Here is a 19,631-nt window from a genome sequence, read left to right as displayed (position 1 = left end):
TTTATAGACTTGACGCCACTTCATGTCCGGCTGCATTGCGTGCACCAAGCTTTTTAATTCGGAAATGTTCTGGTTGTCTTATGACACACACACAGATACACTTTTTAAGATGGGAAAGACAATGTGGTGATGTAACAAAAACAGCTTATTGTTTAAATGGTGATCCCGCTATGTGGCGTCCAAGCATTTAGTTTAATTGTTTTGAACAACATGTCATGCTGATCTTCTTTGGAACCTCCTGACTAAATAACAGATAGTTTTGTTTCCAGGGCCAAACAAATAAGAGAAAAGTCTTAAAGTTGTTGACTCTGATGTGTGGTTGAACTTGTTACCTCACATAAAAGATACTCACAGCTCATGAAAGCAATCCAGCGCTGCTTTGTTCACTATCAAACTTCCAGGAACTTCTTGTGGAATTTTGCCTTGAGGGAATCAGAAGGTGGCGCTGTTTCATATTGTTTGGGTGGGTTATCTTGCAGGGCGCCGGCCAGGAGAAACTGGGCATCTACATCAAGTCTGTGGTCAAAGGAGGCGCCGCCGATATGGTCGGTATCACATTGATATTCAACCCATGCTGGAGAGCATAAACTGACCCTCTGTGTCTTTTTCACAGGACGGACGTCTGGCAGCAGGAGACCAGCTGCTGAGCGTGGACGGCCGCAGCCTGGTCGGTCTGTCGCAGGAGAGGTAAAAAAAACGAATGCTCGGCATTCACATAACAAGAGCACATCCAGCAATGAGCTGACGTGAGTCACACCCAGGAGAAAAATGTCTCCTTCAAACCACACTTTGCTTCTTTGTGGGCACTGGAAAATAGGAAGAAAAATGTATGAAACTGTGTGTGGAGAAGTAAAATGTAATGGTGACGTGACATGATGACCACAGCCTTAAAACCTCAGGCGTGGGAAAGTCTTTCTAAATGTTTATTGTTGTTAAAAACAAAAAAACACTTTGTTTTGTCACATAAAACCCTCTTTTAGTGTCTCTGCTTTCAATCTTTCTGCTGTATTTACACATTCCTTCACACATGGAGAGCCGTAATAAGCTATTAAATAACTTTCAATGCGTAGATGATATCTTGAAACAGTCTGGAAATATATTGTACATTCAATGACTACAAATAGGTATAGTGTTTAGTTAATTGCTTATAGTGTGTCTTCCATGACCATGGCATGGCGTTGTTGAGTGAATTACAGTAGTGGCTGTGTCTCAAATGGAATACACGTTAATATGTATATTACAGTACATGCCTATGGATATTCTCATTCTATTATTTTCAAAATATAGTACAGTACCTCACAAAACTGAGTGCATCCCTCACATTTCTGAAAATATTGTGTTATGTTTTCATGGGACAACACAGAATAAAAGGCAATTTGTTAGAATGTAAAGTAATCAGTGTGGAGCTTTTATAACAGTGTATATGTACTTACTGTCCATTGAAATGATTGCAACAAAAGTGAGTACTGTACAATAGGGCTGTCTTCAATAAGGATTTTCATAGTCGAATCTGATTTGTTAAATATAAAACATTTATTGCAAGGCCACAGCTAATGGGAATCCACTAGGGATGTTACGGTATGAACATTTCCTATTATGGTTATTGTGACCAAAATTATACATTTTCAAAAAGTACTTAAACTGAAATCTTTTAACCAAGTTTTATTTAAAAAACGCAAACTCCAGTGCGACTTATATATGTTTTTTTCCTTCTTTATTATGCATTTTCGGCAGGTGCGACTTATACACTGGTGCGACTTATACTCCGAAAAATACGGTAAATAATAAAGTTCCGTTAATTAGTACAAATAACATGGATAGATGGCAACTAGTTAACCTTGTGGACATGTTATTAATGATTGTGTGAGCTTAAAAGGGGTTAGTATGAATAAGTAATACATTTGAGAAGCCAACCTTTTGCGGGCCAAACAATACAATAGTGCACTGCATTTTACTGTACGTTTCAGTGCGAACGCACTTGCGCACTCATTTTTGTCATGTTTAAGGTCTGAAATTTCTCACAAAGGGGTTTCCTCAAAATGCAGCATTAATGCATGCATTTTCAAATCCAGTTAGTCCTCTTCCTCCCATGTCATTGGCAAATATTTGTTTTTCATGGTCGCTGTACAACTCCAGGGCGGCTGAGCTGATGACCAGGACGGGATCGGTGGTGACTCTGGAGGTGGCCAAGCAAGGCGCCATTTACCACGGCCTGGCCACGCTCCTTAACCAGCCCAGCCCCATGATGCCTCGAGGTGAGCCCACCGCTTAATGTCTGCTTTTTGCATAATGTTTAAATGCTTAAAACTTAGCATTCACCATAATGTTTACAATGGTGGGTCACTTTTATTGTTATAAAGTGATGACAAGGTCGTACTGTTTTTTTGCACGTAAGTGTGTTTTAAGAAGCGGGAAGTCTCCTTACAGCTGTGACAATGATGGGCTTGTCAGCGCAACACGGCCTTAAATTGCGCTGAATTGGGCTGCAGGTTAAAGTAATAAAGCGCCCGAGGGAGAGCCAGCACACACTGAAGCTCTGTAGTCTCTCTGGAACGCCGTGCTCGTTCAGGGCAGCCGGTTTACCGGTCGTCTGGCTCCAGTTGGAATGTGACCCTCCACTCATTAAAGAAGATCGCTGCACAGACTGGTGTGCGGTCTGACACGACGTTAAAGAGCTTCTCTTCATTTCTAATAGTGAAAGGAAACCAGCTGGCAGGGAGTGACACACAATATGTCTCTTTTGGAAAGCATTCTACAAAAAGACACTTTATTAAAGCACTTTTAAGATTTGAAATAAACCACAGAGGAAGTTAAAGACTTGTTCAGGAATGTAATATGGTATTACGCAATATGGACAAGTAAAGGGAGCCCGTTTTAGCAACCGGAAGTGAAAAGTGCAGACAATGTGTAGTCTTTGCAGCTAGAACAGATTCCATTCTTCTACAAGATTGTGAGGTGTGTCTGTAGATCACAGGTAACTGATGTTGGTCATGTGACCCACCATCGTTGGTCTAATTCATCTGGGGGGGGGTGGATTTTCTAGGGCAGTTAATTGATTGATTCGATTAGATAAATCTTCAATTTATATTTTGTTGCTTCGAATAACCATTTGAGGGTATACTAGAATGTATAAAATCCGGACCGGATGGCGTGCTCACAACTTTAAATACTTAAACATAGTTTCCGCACCGCCGCTGCAATAGAGCACACATGAGAGCCGTGATGTGTGGCGGAAAACAGTGGAGAGGGTTTTTTTGAATTATTATTTTTAATGCACACATGTTAAAGGTGCCGTGTTGATGGTGTGCATTTATTAGAAAAATAAGTATAAAGGTTATGACAAGCAGAAAAATAGTTTATTTCAACTTTCTCCCTAAAATAAGCATTGAGGCTATAAAGTGTTTTATCCGATTAACAAATTTATTGATAGATTATTAATGTTACTCATGCAAGGAGACCTTTATGGGCCTTGCTTTGTGCACTGGGAAGATAAAGACCTAGGATTTATACGTATGTCTTCATAAAGTCCTGATAAAGTTTAGTCAGCATTTAGAATCTTTGTGAGTGTATCAGCCACTAACAGCATCACTCCCTTTTCATCTCTTAACGTTCAGCATCAGACAGAGGTCGCGAAAAGAACGGCAAGATGCGTCCAAAGAGCGAAGGTTTCGAGTTGTACAACAACTCTGGGCAGAACGGCTCTCCAGAGAGTCCGCAGCCCAGCTGGGACTCTTATCCAGAACCAAAGAAGATGAGCGGGGAGGATCGGCTTCTCAAGAACCGGGCAGACCACCGCTCCAGTCCCAATGTGGCCAGTATGTTTTAATTTTTTTATGCTCTTTGTGTTGAGACTCTTTTACAGTAGACACACTGTCCCTCATTAGATCAGGGCCAGAGTCCCGCAGTAAAACCAGTCTATCCCGGCGGTCCTGGCACCAAGATCACATCCGTCTCCACCGGCAACCTGTGCGCTGACGTAAGTGCCTCTTCAGGTCGTGGCCAGCGATGTCCTTGTGAGGAATTCCTGCAGTTTAGAAGAGCATAGAGTGCCACTCTCACGCCAATGCTCTTGAGCTCAAATAAGAAAAACATTTTTTTCATCAAGCTCAAACTGTAAAGTGGTGAGTCGTTTCCTTTTGTTGCTGTCAGGATGAGCCTTCACCACCGCGTCCGGAGGCTTACCCCATCCCCACTCAGACCTACACCAGGGAGTACTTTACCATCCCAGCATCCAAAAGCCAGGATCGTGTGGTAGGTTCCGGGCCAGGCGCCTCGCAGCACTGGCATGGCATGGAGGACAGAGAACGGCTCCCCACAGTGGACAACATCCACAACAGCATGCAGGTAAATAACACCTTACTTGGACAGGATTTTGTATCTATATATGTGTATGTGTGAATATATTTTTTTATACTATCTTTGGTATGTAGCTCTCTGTTATATGTATGTAAATATATCGGAATCTATAAGATAGAAGATATTGGCCACCTGGGCAATTGCCCAGGACGGTATGTTCTAGGAGATGACGCAAAGATGAGAGGAAATAAAAAATGTGTACCTGTTTGTACTTAGCACACAGTAATGTGTTAGGCTAAGATTTGTATGTAGGTGTTTAACGATAGATCGATTTATATTGCCAAAATCGAAGACAATCAATTTGTGCTCGGCTTGTTGGCCTTCCAGAAGATATATATCAATTTAACATTGATTTAAAAGATAATTAATCGATTTTATGGATACTAGAAAATAAAATATTGACTTAAGAACAGCAGACTTTTTATAAAGTTGTTTTTAGCACTTTTTAAATCATTAAAGACCGTAAACTTAAGCGAAAAGATTCAAGATGCCGCTCCCCAGAGGTAGATGTCGCAAAGGAGTCCAAGCCAACTTTTACTTCTTTTTCTCGCCGTTTTGTGCAGAGCTCGAAGGACATACTCTAAAAAGTTTTCTTGATTGGGCGACCTTATTAAAGCTGAGAGAGCTCAGCAATTTCGGACTTGGATGCCATTAAAGCCAGAAAGGCCACTGACTGTAGTTATGTATGAACTGTTTATATCTGACTATGTATGTTTGTTTATTTCGAACATGGAAACAAGATTACACAATAAGACAGCACAAATTTACACTGTCACACAAAATTCCTCCATCCATCTTCTTCCGCTTATCCGAGGTCGGGTCGCGGGGGCAGCAGCCTAAGCAGGGAAACCCAGACTTCCCTCTCCCCAGACACTTCGTCCAGCTCTTCCCGGGGGATCCCGAGGCGTTCCCAGGCCAGCCGGGAGACATAGTCTTCCCAACGTGTCCTGGGTCTTCCCCGTGGCCTCCTACCGGTCGGACGTGCTCAAACACCTCCCTAGGGAGGCGTTCGGGTGGCATCCTGACCAGATGCCCGAACCACCTCAACTGGCTCCTCTCGATGTGGAGGAGCAGCGGCTTTACTTTGAGCTCCCCCTGGATGGCAGAGCTTCTCACCCTATCTCTAAGGGAGAGCCCCGCCACCCGGCGGAGGAAACTCATTTCGGCCGCTTGTACCCGTGATCTTGTCCTTTCGGTCATAACCCAAAGCTCATGACCATAGGTGAGGATGGGAACGTAGATCGACCGGTAAATTGAGAGCTTTGCCTTCCGGCTCAGCTCCTTCTTCACCACAACGGATCGATACAGCGTCCGCATTACTAAAGACGCCGCACCGATCCGCCTGTCGATCTCACGATCCACTCTTCCCTCACTCGTGAACAAGACTCCAAGGTACTTGAACTCCTCCACTTGGGGCAGGGTCTCCTCCGCAACCCGGAGATGGCACTCCACCCTTTTCCGGGCGAGAACCATGGACTTGGAGGTGCTGATTCTCATCCCAGTCGCTTCACACTCAGCTGCGAACCGATCCAGCGAGAGCTGAAAATCCTGGCCAGATGAAGCCATCAGGACCACATCATCTGCAAAAAGCAGAGACCTAATCCTGCAGCCACCAAACCAGATCCCCTCAACGCCTTGACTGCACCTAGAAATCACACAAAATTCAACATGTCCAAAAAGGAGTCAGATGAATCTTACACCTTCTCCATTTCAAAGTTGTACTAATACTTTTGTTCACCTCCTGTATTTTATCTGTAACATAAATATATTCATAATAAATAATCGTCAATGAATTCAAAGTAATCAAGGAGTTATAATCCACATGAACAAATGCATATATACCGATTGTAGATGGTTGCTTATACCTGATTTATCATCAAAGTTCAAGATTCTTTGCTGTACTTTGTAATTACTAAGTTTAGACTGTTTCTCAGAACGGAATATATTAGTACATTTCTTGAATTGTTTGCCATTCTATAATTCAACTCCACCAAGTGTTGTAGGTGTATACAGATGCTTTACGATTTATTTAATGGTCTTCTAGCGGGTCAACCACTCCCAGGAGGACATGTACCCTCCCCCTGGACTTATGAGGCCAGATGAGCGCATGCAGCAGCACTACCAGCAGGAATACCAGCACCGAGACATGGACTACCAGAGGGGACCACCAGGTAAGAAAGTTGGATCAACAGCCGACTTGGGTTCAGGTTCTCTTCTGGATGTTCTGATAGCGTTTTGTGTGACTTCAGGTGTCGGAGGACCAGACCACTGGGGGCCGCAGCAGCAGGTTTCGTCCTCGTTGGAGTCGTCAACATCTAGCCAGGAACACCTTAACTTCTCAAACTCCTCCACGTCCTCTGGCAAGAACCAGAAGACAGGGCCCGGTCGGTGGAAGACGCCCAACGCTCCTCACTCAGTGCCACCGCACTCGGTCCAGCCGCCATCCCGTTCCGACCTGCCACCTCCCCCTCCACCACCGCCCGCGCCTTACCCTGATGCCTACGACCCCTACGAACCGCAAACTGAGCTGCCCCTGCCGCCGCCGCCCTCTGCGTCGGCCCAACAAGCAGCTGACCGCAAAAAGCGTGAGGAGCAACAACGTTGGTATGAGAAGGAGAAAGCTCGTCTGGAAGAGGAGAGGTACTAAACATGTCTTGTTTACTTTTTGGATGATTATAATGTTGATGATGATTTACTACAGGGAGAGAAAGAGGAGAGAGCAGGAGCGGAAGTTGGGTCAGATCAGGGCTAACCCTGTCATGCCCGTCCAGCCTCACAACAACGGAGGAACCATGCCGCCTCCTCCTCACCACCATCAGCCCCCTCCAGCCTCCATGGGTCCAGCTCAAGCCTACGCCCCCTCGCAGCCTCAGCTTCCTCCCTCCAGACCGGAGAAGCTGGCCAGCCTTCCTCGCTCATCAGTCCCTCCCGCTGCCAGTATCTCCAACCCCAAAGGTAGCACGTCTGCCTCCTCTGGAACACTAATCCAAGTTTTTAAAACCTTTCTGCTGTGTGCATTGCGGCCGCAGGCATGGACACGGTGATCAGAGATCTTCTACCACAGCAACAGCCTCGCACCATCGAGAGGCGAGACCTTCAGTATATCACCATCAGCAAGGAGGAGCTGACCAGCGACAGCCTCTCTCCGGACCCCTGGAAGAGGGATGCTCGTGAGAAGGCCGAGAAGCAACAGCAGCTTCACATCGTCGATCTCTTGGACAAAGAGATCCAGGAGCTTCAAGTTAGTTACGGGACACAATTTAAGGACTTTAACATGAAAAAAACGTAATGCTCTTCTCAACGAGCTGCAGGTTCTGTTGTAAGCCCTTCCCCCAAGAACAGTGTTTCTAAGCATCTTCGTTTTTCGCTAATTTTTTGTCTCACCCTCAGCGATCATAACAATACAATACAAAGCACATGCGTCATGACCAAATATGCAAATTACATTTCGCCTCACACTTAGTTGTTGTTAATATGTGGAAATACAAAGCAAGTAGGGGTGGGGCAGTATCAGATATAGAGATTGTTGATGCAGTTGTCCACTCTATCAGTTGCCACGTAATGACGATATCATTGTCAAACTGTCACAATATATAATATCTAATTCGATATTCCTACCCCTACTTACAAAGTCATTGGGAGTGTTTCACCTTCCAGGGCAAGCCGGAGCGGACGGCAGAGGAGAGCGACCGCCTGAGGAAGCTGATGCTCGAGTGGCAGTTTCAGAAGCGTTTGCAGGAGTCCAAGCAGAGCGACGAGGACGAGGAGGAGGAGGATGACGAGGATGTGGACACCATGATGATCATGCAGAGGCTGGAGGCCGAGAAGAGAGCCAGAGTGAGTGGAGATGGGTGTGGGGGCTGTAGTATTTTTAAAAGAAAAAAGCTTGTATTGACTTGTGGTTGAGCTACAGTAATGGGGAAGAGGACACAAAACACATGTTTGTGCATCAGCAACATGCTTCTGTCATTGCTTTGCCATGCTCAGCTGCTTCAATTCGATTGGCTGGGGGGCTGGATGGCAGCTTGCCTGGCTGCCAATGAGATGTCTCACTCCTAACGAACTTTGTTTATTGTTTCGCTTATACAGTGGGACCCGCTTATGTTGACCAATTCATCAAGTCCTGCTCCACTTCTTCTTCTGACATAAAATATTTTCTGTCCCAAATAAATAATTTTCAAGCATAACAAGGGTTAAACTAAATGAGTAGTATTGGCGCTAGATGAGACCAAACCAATAGGACAGTGCTGTTCAGTATCGTGGTCACTGATTGGCTCAGGCAGGCAGCATTACTACTACGAGATGTAAGGATGGGTACCAAATTCGGTACGCTCATAGGCACCAATCGAAGTTGATCTGTACTACCGAATGCTGATTCACGTAAAATCGGTGTCATATTTTAATACATTTTTTGCATTTGACGTCACCCTTGGCACTGGCTCAAGCACTTGAGAACCAAAGGGGTCATTTCTGGAATAAATTGGTTTGTTTCTGTCGACATGTGTTGTAGTGTTGTACCACACACCACAACATAACCACAGTACTGTCTAGTTATATGGCATCAAAATTTGCACGTGGATTCAGTGTAAAATAATCTTCAAAATAAAAGCATGGCAGTGTTAATCTGGAATCCACAACCACAACAAAATAATGCACCTATTTAATTTTTGTTTTGGATTATTAGCCACCAGAAGAAATATTTGTTGTTTTGTGAAGGCTTTATCATCTTTGCATTTGAGACTTACAATGCCATTTTACAGTAGCAACTCTAATACCAGTAGATAAGATTGTAAAATAGTAAAACAGAAGACTCTAAATAAAAATATTTACAAAATGCAAAAACAAGAATCCTTTATTATCGCCCCTTCTCTAGATGTCGCTGTCGAAAGTCGCAAGTATAAGTGCAAGCAATGGCTAATTTTGGTTATGCCGACAACTGCTTACGTTAAGGTTAGCTGTCTAAAGCGAGTGGCGTCAACATAAACGTGTTCCACTGTACTGATTCTGTGTTTACGGATTTCCTCAAATGGTGTCTTCTTTCAAAAGCTTGCCTTGTACTCTCAGCAGTTGCGTAAACCAGCGGCCCAGGCCACTTTTTGAGGAAATGTGCCAAGTTAGCACTGGTGGTCCCTGTTGGTGGGACCTGATGCACTGTGGGAAAGGGCACGGGGTCATCATGACAGAAAATGACCTCAGCTGATGTTTTCACTTTTCTGTATGTCCTCCCTTCTAATTTCTAGTTGATGCTTCCTCTTCTTTGCTCCTTCACTTCCACGTTTTCCTGCACTTGCCCCGCCCCCTCTCTTTCTGCTGTCCCTCTCACTCGCTGTCCTCTCTTGTTCTTCTGCAGCAGAAGACTGCTGTCCCAGCTATCTCTGTTCTAGACTTGGTATGTTTCTTTCTGTTAATGCCCACTATCTCCCTTCTTCCCCCTCAACCCACCTCACTTCCTCTTTCTTGCCTGGGTCTTCCACCTAAGTGTTTCGGATTTGTCTCCGCCTCTCTTTGTTGGCGTGGTTGTCTCTGCTAGCGTGGGGCAGGCCGTCCTGGGCTGCTTGCTGCTGTTGTTTGTGTCCGTCTTTTTGTCCACTTAAAACAGACGGGAGACATTGTGGTGGATGTGAGCTTTTGAGTGCATACGGAGCCGGTGCCTGCATGGCTGCATCACACGGACGCGGGTTGTGTTCCATGCATGGCGGTCGCTCGTCATCATGATGGTTCACCCATCCGTCAGTGTGTGTCTGTCATTCTGGTGCATGCTAGTCACTGGTCTGCATGTGTATTTGCCGTGCACGCTGCTGACCCTCCTCAGGAGCAGACTTGTTAAACCGATCAACACCATGTCTTATGGCGCCACGTCACATTTGTTTGCAAATGTGTGACATTGTGACCGCAGCGCCACTGACATCTTCCCCCCCCTTTCCCATGCACGGTGCTTCGTGCGTTCAGTTGCAGGACGAGGAGCGGCGGCGTAAACAGCAGCTGGAGGAAATCCGCAAACGGGAGGCAGAAGAGCGGGTGAAGCAGGAGGAGGAGAGGAGGTGGAAAGAGGAAGAGCGAGCCAAGCGGGAGGCTGCGGAGAAGGTAAACATACCATTTTTTTCTTTACAAAAAAGTATTTAGATAATGAGTTTTAACATTTTTTAAACATCAGGCTAAACATTCAATGTAATTACACATTTTGTTCTTTCAACAACCAACGGTCTGATCACATCTTTACATGGCTTTTGTCCTCCTGGTGGTTAAATCAAACACACCCGTGTCCATCATCATCATCATCATCATAGTTAGTTGGGCAGCCATCAGACCGCTGGTTGTTCAAAGATACTCTTAATGTGTCAGTAGTTTATCACTGAGGACATGTCCACAACAACACAGGTGTTTTTACCTACAAAGAAAAGCTATGAAGTATTTTATGAAAATATCATCTAATGTATATTCATTTCTCAATTATGATACTGTCTTTCCCGTAAATGACTTTCTTCTAGCCTCTGATTGCCTAAAACTGTAGTTTACAGTTAACAGTATTGAAGATGCAAGACCGTTTTATTTTTTTTTTAGTAAAAATGTTGTAATAACTGTTTTTTACAGTTTTCACCAATTCCATCATTCCATCCTCACGCATTACAGACCAGTGAGAAACACTGAAAATGTATTTTACTAAGAACAAAAATACCTGTGTGTATGTGTAGACATCACCTGTGTGACTTTCAATTGAAATATATGAACTGCATGTTGTCATCTTCCCATATCCTCCCAGGCCCCTCATGTGTTGTTGCGCTCACCTCCAGCATGTTTGTCGTCAAGTTATTTCCGTTTTAGGGGTTTTTCGTGATTATTGTTATCACCATCCACCCTCCCGACATAGACACACACGCACACATCACATCACGCCTGCCATTGTCCTCCTTCGTCATCCATGTTGACATTGCCACTAAAATCCCTCTGAGATTCTTCACCGCTGACAAGCTGGGACATGTTAGTCCGCGCAGGTTTTTTTCCTACATTGGACCACTCGTGGCAGGCGTGTCCACGCATGATTTGGAGCGAACACGAGAGGACAAATGTGACGTCAGGGTGGACACACAGCACCCGGAGCAGCTGGTGCGTCTCCAAACGCCAGAAATCGAAATGCATTATTGAGCTACACATTAGAGACACACATACAGACACACACACACAGTGGGGGGGGGGCAGTGGTGGGTGTAAACGCAGGAGTCTACTTTACTTCCAAGTTAGCGCTACAGAGTGTGTCACTGCAAACTAAAGATGGGCATTCTATATTGGTAAGGAATCGAATAATTACGTGGGCTACCTGCTAACAACTAGCAGAGGGCGCTGTCCAACTAGTTTGTTGTATAAAAGAGCTGCCATAGAAACAGAACACTTTAAAGAAAAATACACTGTAGCTACAATGAATGGAGTGTGATTCCCCAAGCCGGTCGTTAAAGGCCTACTGAAATGAATTTTTTTTATTTAAACGGGGATAGCAGATCTATTCTATGTGTCATACTTGATCATTTCGCGATATTGCCATATTTTTGCTGAAAGGATTTAGTATAGAACAACGACGATAAAGATTGCAACTTTTGGTATCTGATAAAAAAAAGGCTTGCACCTACCGGAAGTAGCGTGACGTAGTCAGTTGAACATATACGCAAAGTTCCCTATTGTTTACAATGATGGCCGCATGAAGTGAGAGAGATTCGGACCGAGAAAGCGACAATTTCCCCATTAATTTGAGCGAGGATGAAAGATTTGTGGATGAGTAAAGTGCAAGTGAAGGACTAGTGGGGAGTTGAAGCTATTCAGATAGGGAAGATGCTGTGAGAGCCGAGGGTGACCTGATATTCAGCTGGGAATGACTACAACAGTAAATAAACACAAGACATATATATACTCTATTAGCCACAACACAACCAGGCTTATATTTAATATGCCACAAATTAATCCTGCATAAAAACACCTGCGTGTTTGTTATGCTAGCTCCTAGCTCCTCTGCTAGCTCCTAGCTCCATAGAACACGCCAATACAATTCAAACACCTGATCAACACACACAATCACTCAGCCCAAAAGACAGTTTACCTAACCCAAGGTTCATAAAGCTTATATATTTTTAAAAAGTTACGTACGTGACGCGCACATACGGTCAAGTTATCGAATGTTTAGCAGCCAAGGCTGCATACTCACGGTACCTGATATTCAGCTGGGAATGACTACAACAGTAAATAAACACAAGACATATATATACTCTATTAGCCACAACACAACCAGGCTTATATTTAATATGCCACAAATTAATCCTGCATAATAACACCTGCGTGTTTGTTATGCTAGCTCCTAGCTCCTCTGCTAGCTCCTAGCTCCATAGAACACGCCAATACAATTCAAACACCTGATCAACACACACAATCACTCAGCCCAAAAGACCGTTCACCTAACCCAAGGTTCATAAAGCTTATATATTTTTAAAAAGTTACGTACGTGACGCGCACGTAAGGTACGGTACGTGTTATGCTAGCTCCTAGCTCCTCTGCTAGCTCCTAGCTCCATAGAACACGCCAATACAATTCAAACACATGATCAACACACACAATCACTCAGCCCAAAAGACCGTTCACCTAACCCAAGGTTCATAAAGCTTATATATTTTAAAAAAGTTACGTACATACGCAAAAAAAAGCCAAAGCTGCATACTCACAGTAGCACGTCTGCGTCTTTGTCATCCAAATCAAAGTAATCCTGGTAAGAGTCTGTGTTGTCCCAGTTCTCTACAGGCGTCTGTGTATCCAAATCAAAAGTCCTCCTGGTTAGAGTCTCTGTTATCCGAGTTCTTCCATCTTGACTGCATCTTTCGGGAATGTAAACAAAGAAGCGCCGGCTGTGTACTGTTGTGGCTGACTACGTTCGAAAAATACGTCCATTTCGCACCGACAACTTTCTTCTTTGCTTGCTTGGCTTCCTTCTCCATAATGCAATGAACATGATTGAAACAGATTCACGAACACAGATGTCCAGAATACTGTGGAATTATGAAATGAAAACAGAGCTTTTTCGTATCGGCTTCAATGTGGAAGGCATACCCGTGTTCGCCGGGCTACGTCACGCGCATACGTCATCCGCAGAGGCGTTTCGAACCGGAAGTTTAGCGGCAAATTTTAAATGTCACTTTATAAGTTAACCCGGCCGTATTGGCATGTGTTATAATGTTAAGATTTCATCATTGATATATAAACTATCAGACTGCGTGGTCGGTAGTAGTGGGTTTCAGTAGGCCTTTAACGTTTGGTAGCATGATAGTTTTTTTTGTTGCTCATACTCATTGTTTTATTTTTCATGTATTTATGTATTTTTCTTTATTTAATTTGAATACAGACATTATTTAGCTCTGAACCTCACACGCCACTAGTATCATAGTCCAATATTAAGGGTGTCGCGAAAAAACTTTTTCACTTTCGATATGATACTGATACTGGAGCCTTGAATATTGGCCGGTACCGATATTAATCTCATCAACAAGAATCATACATACCTTTATTTTGTAATGTACAATGTTATAAAATGATTGATCAAGTGAAATTACTTGGAGAACAATGGTAGGTTTGAAAAACTCTTAACTTATTTATTAACCCTCTGAAATGGACTTACAGATACAGTAGATAAACTTTAACAAATGTATGCGGTCTTTAATTAAATTGTAGTGGTAATTAGTTTTTGGTGACATCTAGTGGTTACAATAATTCATAAAGTTAAGTGCATGACTCAGTAAATTGAATGTGCGGATACATTTGTTACTGCATACTTACTAATATGCCTTTGATTTGGAGACTTTATGTGGAAGTAATATGCAACTATATTTATTTGTTACTTGTTTATGTTGACAAATGTGCTGTTTTAGACTGTGATATTTTTCAATTAAAGACATTAATTACGTACGGCTAGCTTGTGTGCTATTGTGCGCTTAGCTGTTGTGTGGCTGCTAGCTCCTCGTAGCCTATAGCCTACCGACTTCATTAAAATATATGAAAAGACCAAACTTGTACTTATTGGAGGACATTTAGATATTAAAGGGGAACTGCACTTTTTTATGTTGCCTGTCATTCACAATCCCTATGTGAGAAGAGAACACATGTCTTTCCTTTTTTATGCATTCTAATTTGTAAAACACGGCCAGTACAAGGTGGCTAACAATGGCGCTAACGGGAGTACACAATTGCGACCATAAAGCTCTCTAAAAACATCCAAAATCAGCCAACAATACTCCATTTACATGTCGTAAACTGAATATTAACCAAGTATTAGCGATATTGTTATTATAAGCGCTAACGCAGAGGAACTACTTTTAGCGGCGCCGTGATCATTGAGAAGTAACTAGGTTATGCAGCTTTTGACATATTGAGCAGGTGAGCTGCTGCATCTGAGTTGGTAAAAGAAAGTTCAAGATTATAAATCATGCCTCTCACCTCTCACCGGTCATAAACCAAGACGTTGGTCAACTAAAACCCGGAGATGGCAAGAAAGACACGAAAAGACGCCTGTTTGCGCCTACCCTTTTTTTTTTAAAAACTAAACAAAACAACAACAAAAAAACTATGTACCTGTGTGTTATGATTATTTCTTCTAAGACTTATAGCTCATCCTCCATATATTTAGTCTCAAAAAGATAAGATTCTGAATCATAATATTTTGAAAAAAGTCGTCGTTGGTTCTGATGAAGTCTGTCATAATTAGTAATAGTTGTTGGAAGAAGTATGCTTAAAATGATTAAAATACGTAAATATTACATGTTATTATGAATGTGCCTGCTATGTTGTATAATTAAAGTGTGTATATAAAACATTAATGGAAGTTTTAGTATTTGAGTGCTTTATAGGTGCAATAGAGCAACTCCAATTGCCTCCGTTGTTAGCTGACTCTTGTTGGCGTTTGTTTACGAGTTAGAATGCATCAAACAAGGAAAAATGTGTGCTCGACTGTGAATGATGGACAACATTCCAAAATTGTGCAGTTCCTCTTTAAATGGCTGACCAGCTTTGCACAAGTAGACACGCTGCAAGATTGTTTTTATCAGAGTTTCTATTGGAAATTTTAGATGCAAGCCGTTATCAAACTGATATCCGATATAAATATCAAATCAGGACACCCACCAAATCTAAATATTTTTTTCTTTCTACCAGCTATAATTAGGTAAAAAAACCAAACATTTAATAAGATTATTCTGAAAATGCCCATCTGAAGTCTGTAGGGTGTAGTGTGGGGGTTCCCAGGTGATTGAGGTGAGCGCCAACAAGAGTGATTAGCGAGGCGCACTAACAGCTTGTCGTCCCCCCAGAGGAGACAGGAAGAGGAGTACTACACTCGCCTGGAGGCCGAGCGGCGCCGGCAGCACGATGAAGCGGAGAGAAAGCTGCTGACGCCGGACGAGCCGGCCGGTCTGTATCGGCCCCCGCTGCCGAGGGACTACCAGCCCCCCGGGCCCCCCAACCCTACTAACACCCCCCCGCCGCCCCCGCAGAGAAACACCTCCTACCTCAAAACACAGGTGGCCTCCCCCGACACGCTCTACACCGCCAAGTTCGTGGCCTACACGGGCGACGAGGAAGACGAGGACGAAGCAGGAAGCGGTGGCGGCCAATCAGGTCAGGTGAAGTTGTCGGCGACCCGGAAGTCGTACGGCGACCTCCCGGCCGGCGCCACGCCCTATCGCAGCAAGCCTCAGCCGCCGCCCACTGCACGCAAACCTCGCCCTATGTCGGACGGCATCTTCTTGTCTAGCTCCTTCCAGCCGCCGGCCAACAACTCCAACAGTACAGGGCCCCCCCTCCCCGCCAAACCTGGCGGCGGACCCCCAGGAGGCTTGAAAGGTAGAAGCAGAGAGAGCGAGAGGGGGAGGAGTCAGGCGCCCTTTGTGGCCCCTCTCCAAAACTCTCCATCACTCGCCTGTCCGTCTAGATCTTAGAACCTCTTTTTCTTCTTCTCGTCCTCTGTGTGCGTCTCTCTTAGGCGTCATGCCCCGCCCTCTCCACCAGCCAATCATAGCGTGTTAGGGGCTTTTATTTATTTATTTATAATTGTTTTCCTCCTCATCCTTCCCTCCCCTTCAATCAGCCAACAGAAAAAGCAATGGATATTCCGGCCCACCTCCCTGCAGATTTACACCCCTCCTAGCCAATCAATCAATCAATCAATCAATCAATCAATCACAGTACTGTTGGTGTTGTCACTCGCCGCCGCTGCCTGCTTTTGGGACCGCCTCCTGCACCGTGTCTCTGCTTAGCGGTGTTTGCTCTGAAGGGAAGACCCCCTCCCCCTCCCCCTCCCCCTCCCCCATCCTTTCATCCCACCTCATCGGCAGCCATGACAGTTTCTTTTGCCGCCCCAGTGGTGATTAGTTGTCGCTTTAATGATGGCGCCCCCCGGTGGTAGCCAAGATGCATCAATTAGGTTAGAACAGGATTAGTGTACTAAATCATGTTATTTATCAGACATTCCAATAAATCAGTGCCATTTTCTTAATGTAACTTTTAAAATAAACTTCTATTTTAGTCTTTGCTTCAAGTCCCAATCTGATAATACACATCTTGAACTACTCAAGTGTTTGTATTGGCCCATCTCAGGCAACTTTAATTAGTGTTAAGTTGGAGAACAGGAGTGTGCTAGCATATAATGATGAAATGCATGAAAGATAGCCACATAGTGTTTATGGTGACAGCATGTGGCCACTAAGCACATCAGTCATTCAAGAAATAAAATACATTTAAGAATAAACAAAAATGCTGTAATTTGGGCAACAGTTATTTTTTCCAGAGCTCAAGGTAGTTCAAATGTTTCTTTTCAACTGTGTTCATATGAAACCACAGCACTTTGCTGAATAAAATGTGTTTTACAGTTAATGTAATGCAAGAGGATTGACCCTGGCAGAAATGGTAAATGGTAAATGGGTTATACTTGTATAGCGCTTTTCTACCTTCAAGGTACTCAAAGCGCTTTGACAGTATTTCCACATTCACCCAGTCACACACTGATGGCGGGAGCTGCCATGCAAACCGCTAACCAGCACCCATCAGGAGCAAGGGTGAAGTGTCTTGCCCAAGGACACAACATATCAGCTGCTTAATGTTTGGCTCTACAATATTTCCATCATGGCGGCAGACAAAGAGAACGCCTCCATGCTTCTTCAACACAACCACAAGCTGGACTTTGATTTGTAGTTCTAAAAGTCGAGCGCGCACCTCCTCGGCTGCACAACTAACTTATTAACCAGCACCTTAATTAGCCCCGACCCCTGCTATCCCTCGCTGCCAATGCGTGCATGTTGGCATCAGGCTGACGACCCTCAGCTGACAGCTGGCTGGATGTCTTATTGCTTTTTTCTGCGCTTCCACACGGCTGCATCTCTTTTTCTTCTTCCTTTGTCTTCCTCATCTTCACTCAGTCATCCACTGGCAGCTTCCCAATGTGAGACTAATTGGTAGGGATGGATCAAGTGATGCATTATGAAACACAAGGAGTGATACCGTGTGTGTCACTTTAAGAAAGAAACCATGTGATTGATCTTTGAGTGACAGCTCCTTCTGAAATAAGTCAGGAGTGACTTTTTTAATCCATGACCATTATGAAACAGCAACACAGTATCAGTGCCGTTTCAATACAGCTAGTGAGTGTACCACACACTCACTGAACACATCACTACTAATTAGCTTTGTCAGCTTTAGTAACACAAATCTTACATTAAACGAGATTTATCATCTTTAGTGTACAAAATGCATATTTCCATTTTTCAGTATGCAAACCTTACTGGAGAAATTTGAATGCACCCGATCTAGAAGTTCCAGTGTCGTGTAAAACCTCAGACGCTGGAAGGTTCTAGAACAGTGATATCAAAGTCAAGGATCTGGCCCACGAATGAATTAACTTTGGCCCCCGGGATATTTGATTTGTATTAGAACAGGCCCGCAGGCCACAGCCACCTGCTGCTGTTTTGCACGCACCAATACTCCATCAGTGTTGGCGCTAGGAATTTTCAAAATGGGGTCCCAGGGACCCCATCAAGTCATAAAAATGGGATCCCTCAGTAAATTTTTGGGGTGCCACTTTTTTGTAAGCGTTTTGAAATCAAATGATAAATGTATGCATTATCCTGTTATATGTCACATTCTATATTGTGTTTTGGAAAAAGGTTGTCATAAACGTTACTTAATGAATTTAAAAAAATACTACAAAAGAAAAAAATGTTATGCATATCTACATGTATTCACTCATAAACATTCATTGACTTTCTTCTTTCCTTCATGGATTTAAACTTTACCGCTGCCAGTATTTTATTCTATATTTTTATTATAATATTTTCAGAATGTGTTTGTTCTATTTTTGGCCAAAGTAAGACAAAGAAAACAATCTGAAGTTGTCTTTATTTTGTAGTTTTAATGCCATGATTTTAATAGTGTGCACAGATTTCCTCCATGCGGCCCCTGAGCTAAAATGAGTTTGACCCCGCTGATCTAGAAGCTGCCAGCTGGATGCATGAACGTGTGTGTTGTCTTCCATCACGTCAAAAAACACATTTAAAGTTGTTTTTAGGCAAATTATTTCCAAGAATTGAACTTTGTTCCTGGAATGACATGTGGTTAGGCTTCTGTAGGGGTCAAAGGTTGAGGTCGCATGTGAAGCTAGAAGGTTCTAGAAGCACATGACCTCGACCTCGGACCGACACGCTCTCTCTTAACACTTTCTGGGTGATTGTACCTAACGCTGCTCTAGAACTTCCTTCCTTCTGCTCGGGCTGCTCTGTGTTGGACCAAAAAAGTTTTCTCAAGTTGACGGCGGACCAGAGAAGCTTCTGGCTGCTTTTCAAGAAAACCTCCAATCTTGATCAGGAACGGAGGCGTATGCCAGGGGTTTCTCGCGGCGTCACGTGTGCCACGGTTCTAACCGTTGTGTGTCGGTCCACAGGATTTAACTCGTACACTGGAAACTCGTCAGGAGTTGTAGGATCCGGAGAGTTCTACAAGGACCCGAGAGACAAATGGACCAAGAGGTGAGTATGTCATGCAGCATTTGACTCTCTTTGTAGGTGACATTGATGCTGATGATGTTATTAGTCAGGAGCAGGAGAACATCCCCAGCGGCGCCCCTCCCGAGAGTTTGACCTTTAAGGAGCGCCAGCGTCTCTTCTCTCAGGGGAAGGAGGTGTCCAACAAGGTCAAGGCGTCTCGGAAACTGATGGAGCTGGAGAACGAGCTCAACACCAAGCAGTGAGCCGCCACGGCCACTT

General features: G+C 43.9%; 1 protein-coding gene across 11 annotated transcripts in view; it reads left to right on the top strand.

The window, feature by feature from the left end:
- afdna (afadin, adherens junction formation factor a) overlaps positions 1–19,631 on the top strand; it is a 124,731-nt gene that overhangs the window by 104,346 nt on the left and 754 nt on the right. For 4 of the 11 annotated variants that reach the window (XM_062044852.1, XM_062044855.1, XM_062044853.1 and 1 more), the window contains 16 exons: positions 480–545; positions 614–687; positions 2,137–2,255; positions 3,615–3,815; positions 3,885–3,976; positions 4,150–4,344; positions 6,401–6,527; positions 6,606–6,996; positions 7,058–7,311; positions 7,386–7,597; positions 8,014–8,193; positions 9,707–9,745; positions 10,306–10,440; positions 15,690–16,221; positions 19,310–19,394; positions 19,459–19,631. The exon at positions 19,459–19,631 is cut by the window's right edge and continues 754 nt beyond it. In XM_062044852.1, coding sequence (XP_061900836.1) covers positions 480–545; positions 614–687; positions 2,137–2,255; positions 3,615–3,815; positions 3,885–3,976; positions 4,150–4,344; positions 6,401–6,527; positions 6,606–6,996; positions 7,058–7,311; positions 7,386–7,597; positions 8,014–8,193; positions 9,707–9,745; positions 10,306–10,440; positions 15,690–16,221; positions 19,310–19,394; positions 19,459–19,615 — 2,859 coding nt within the window. In that variant the 3' untranslated portion in view covers positions 19,616–19,631. The remainder of the gene's footprint in view (positions 1–479; positions 546–613; positions 688–2,136; positions 2,256–3,614; positions 3,816–3,884; positions 3,977–4,149; positions 4,345–6,400; positions 6,528–6,605; positions 6,997–7,057; positions 7,312–7,385; positions 7,598–8,013; positions 8,194–9,706; positions 9,746–10,305; positions 10,441–15,689; positions 16,222–19,309; positions 19,395–19,458) is intronic. The other 7 variants (XM_062044861.1, XM_062044858.1, XM_062044857.1 and 4 more) reach the window with 6 other exon arrangements.

This window comes from Entelurus aequoreus, linkage group LG04 (assembly GCF_033978785.1).
Source record: "Entelurus aequoreus isolate RoL-2023_Sb linkage group LG04, RoL_Eaeq_v1.1, whole genome shotgun sequence".
In the NCBI taxonomy this organism is placed as follows: Eukaryota; Metazoa; Chordata; class Actinopteri; order Syngnathiformes; family Syngnathidae; genus Entelurus; species Entelurus aequoreus.
The sequence above is the reverse complement of the archived record's forward strand: the minus strand, read 5'-3'. Positions and strand labels throughout refer to the sequence as shown.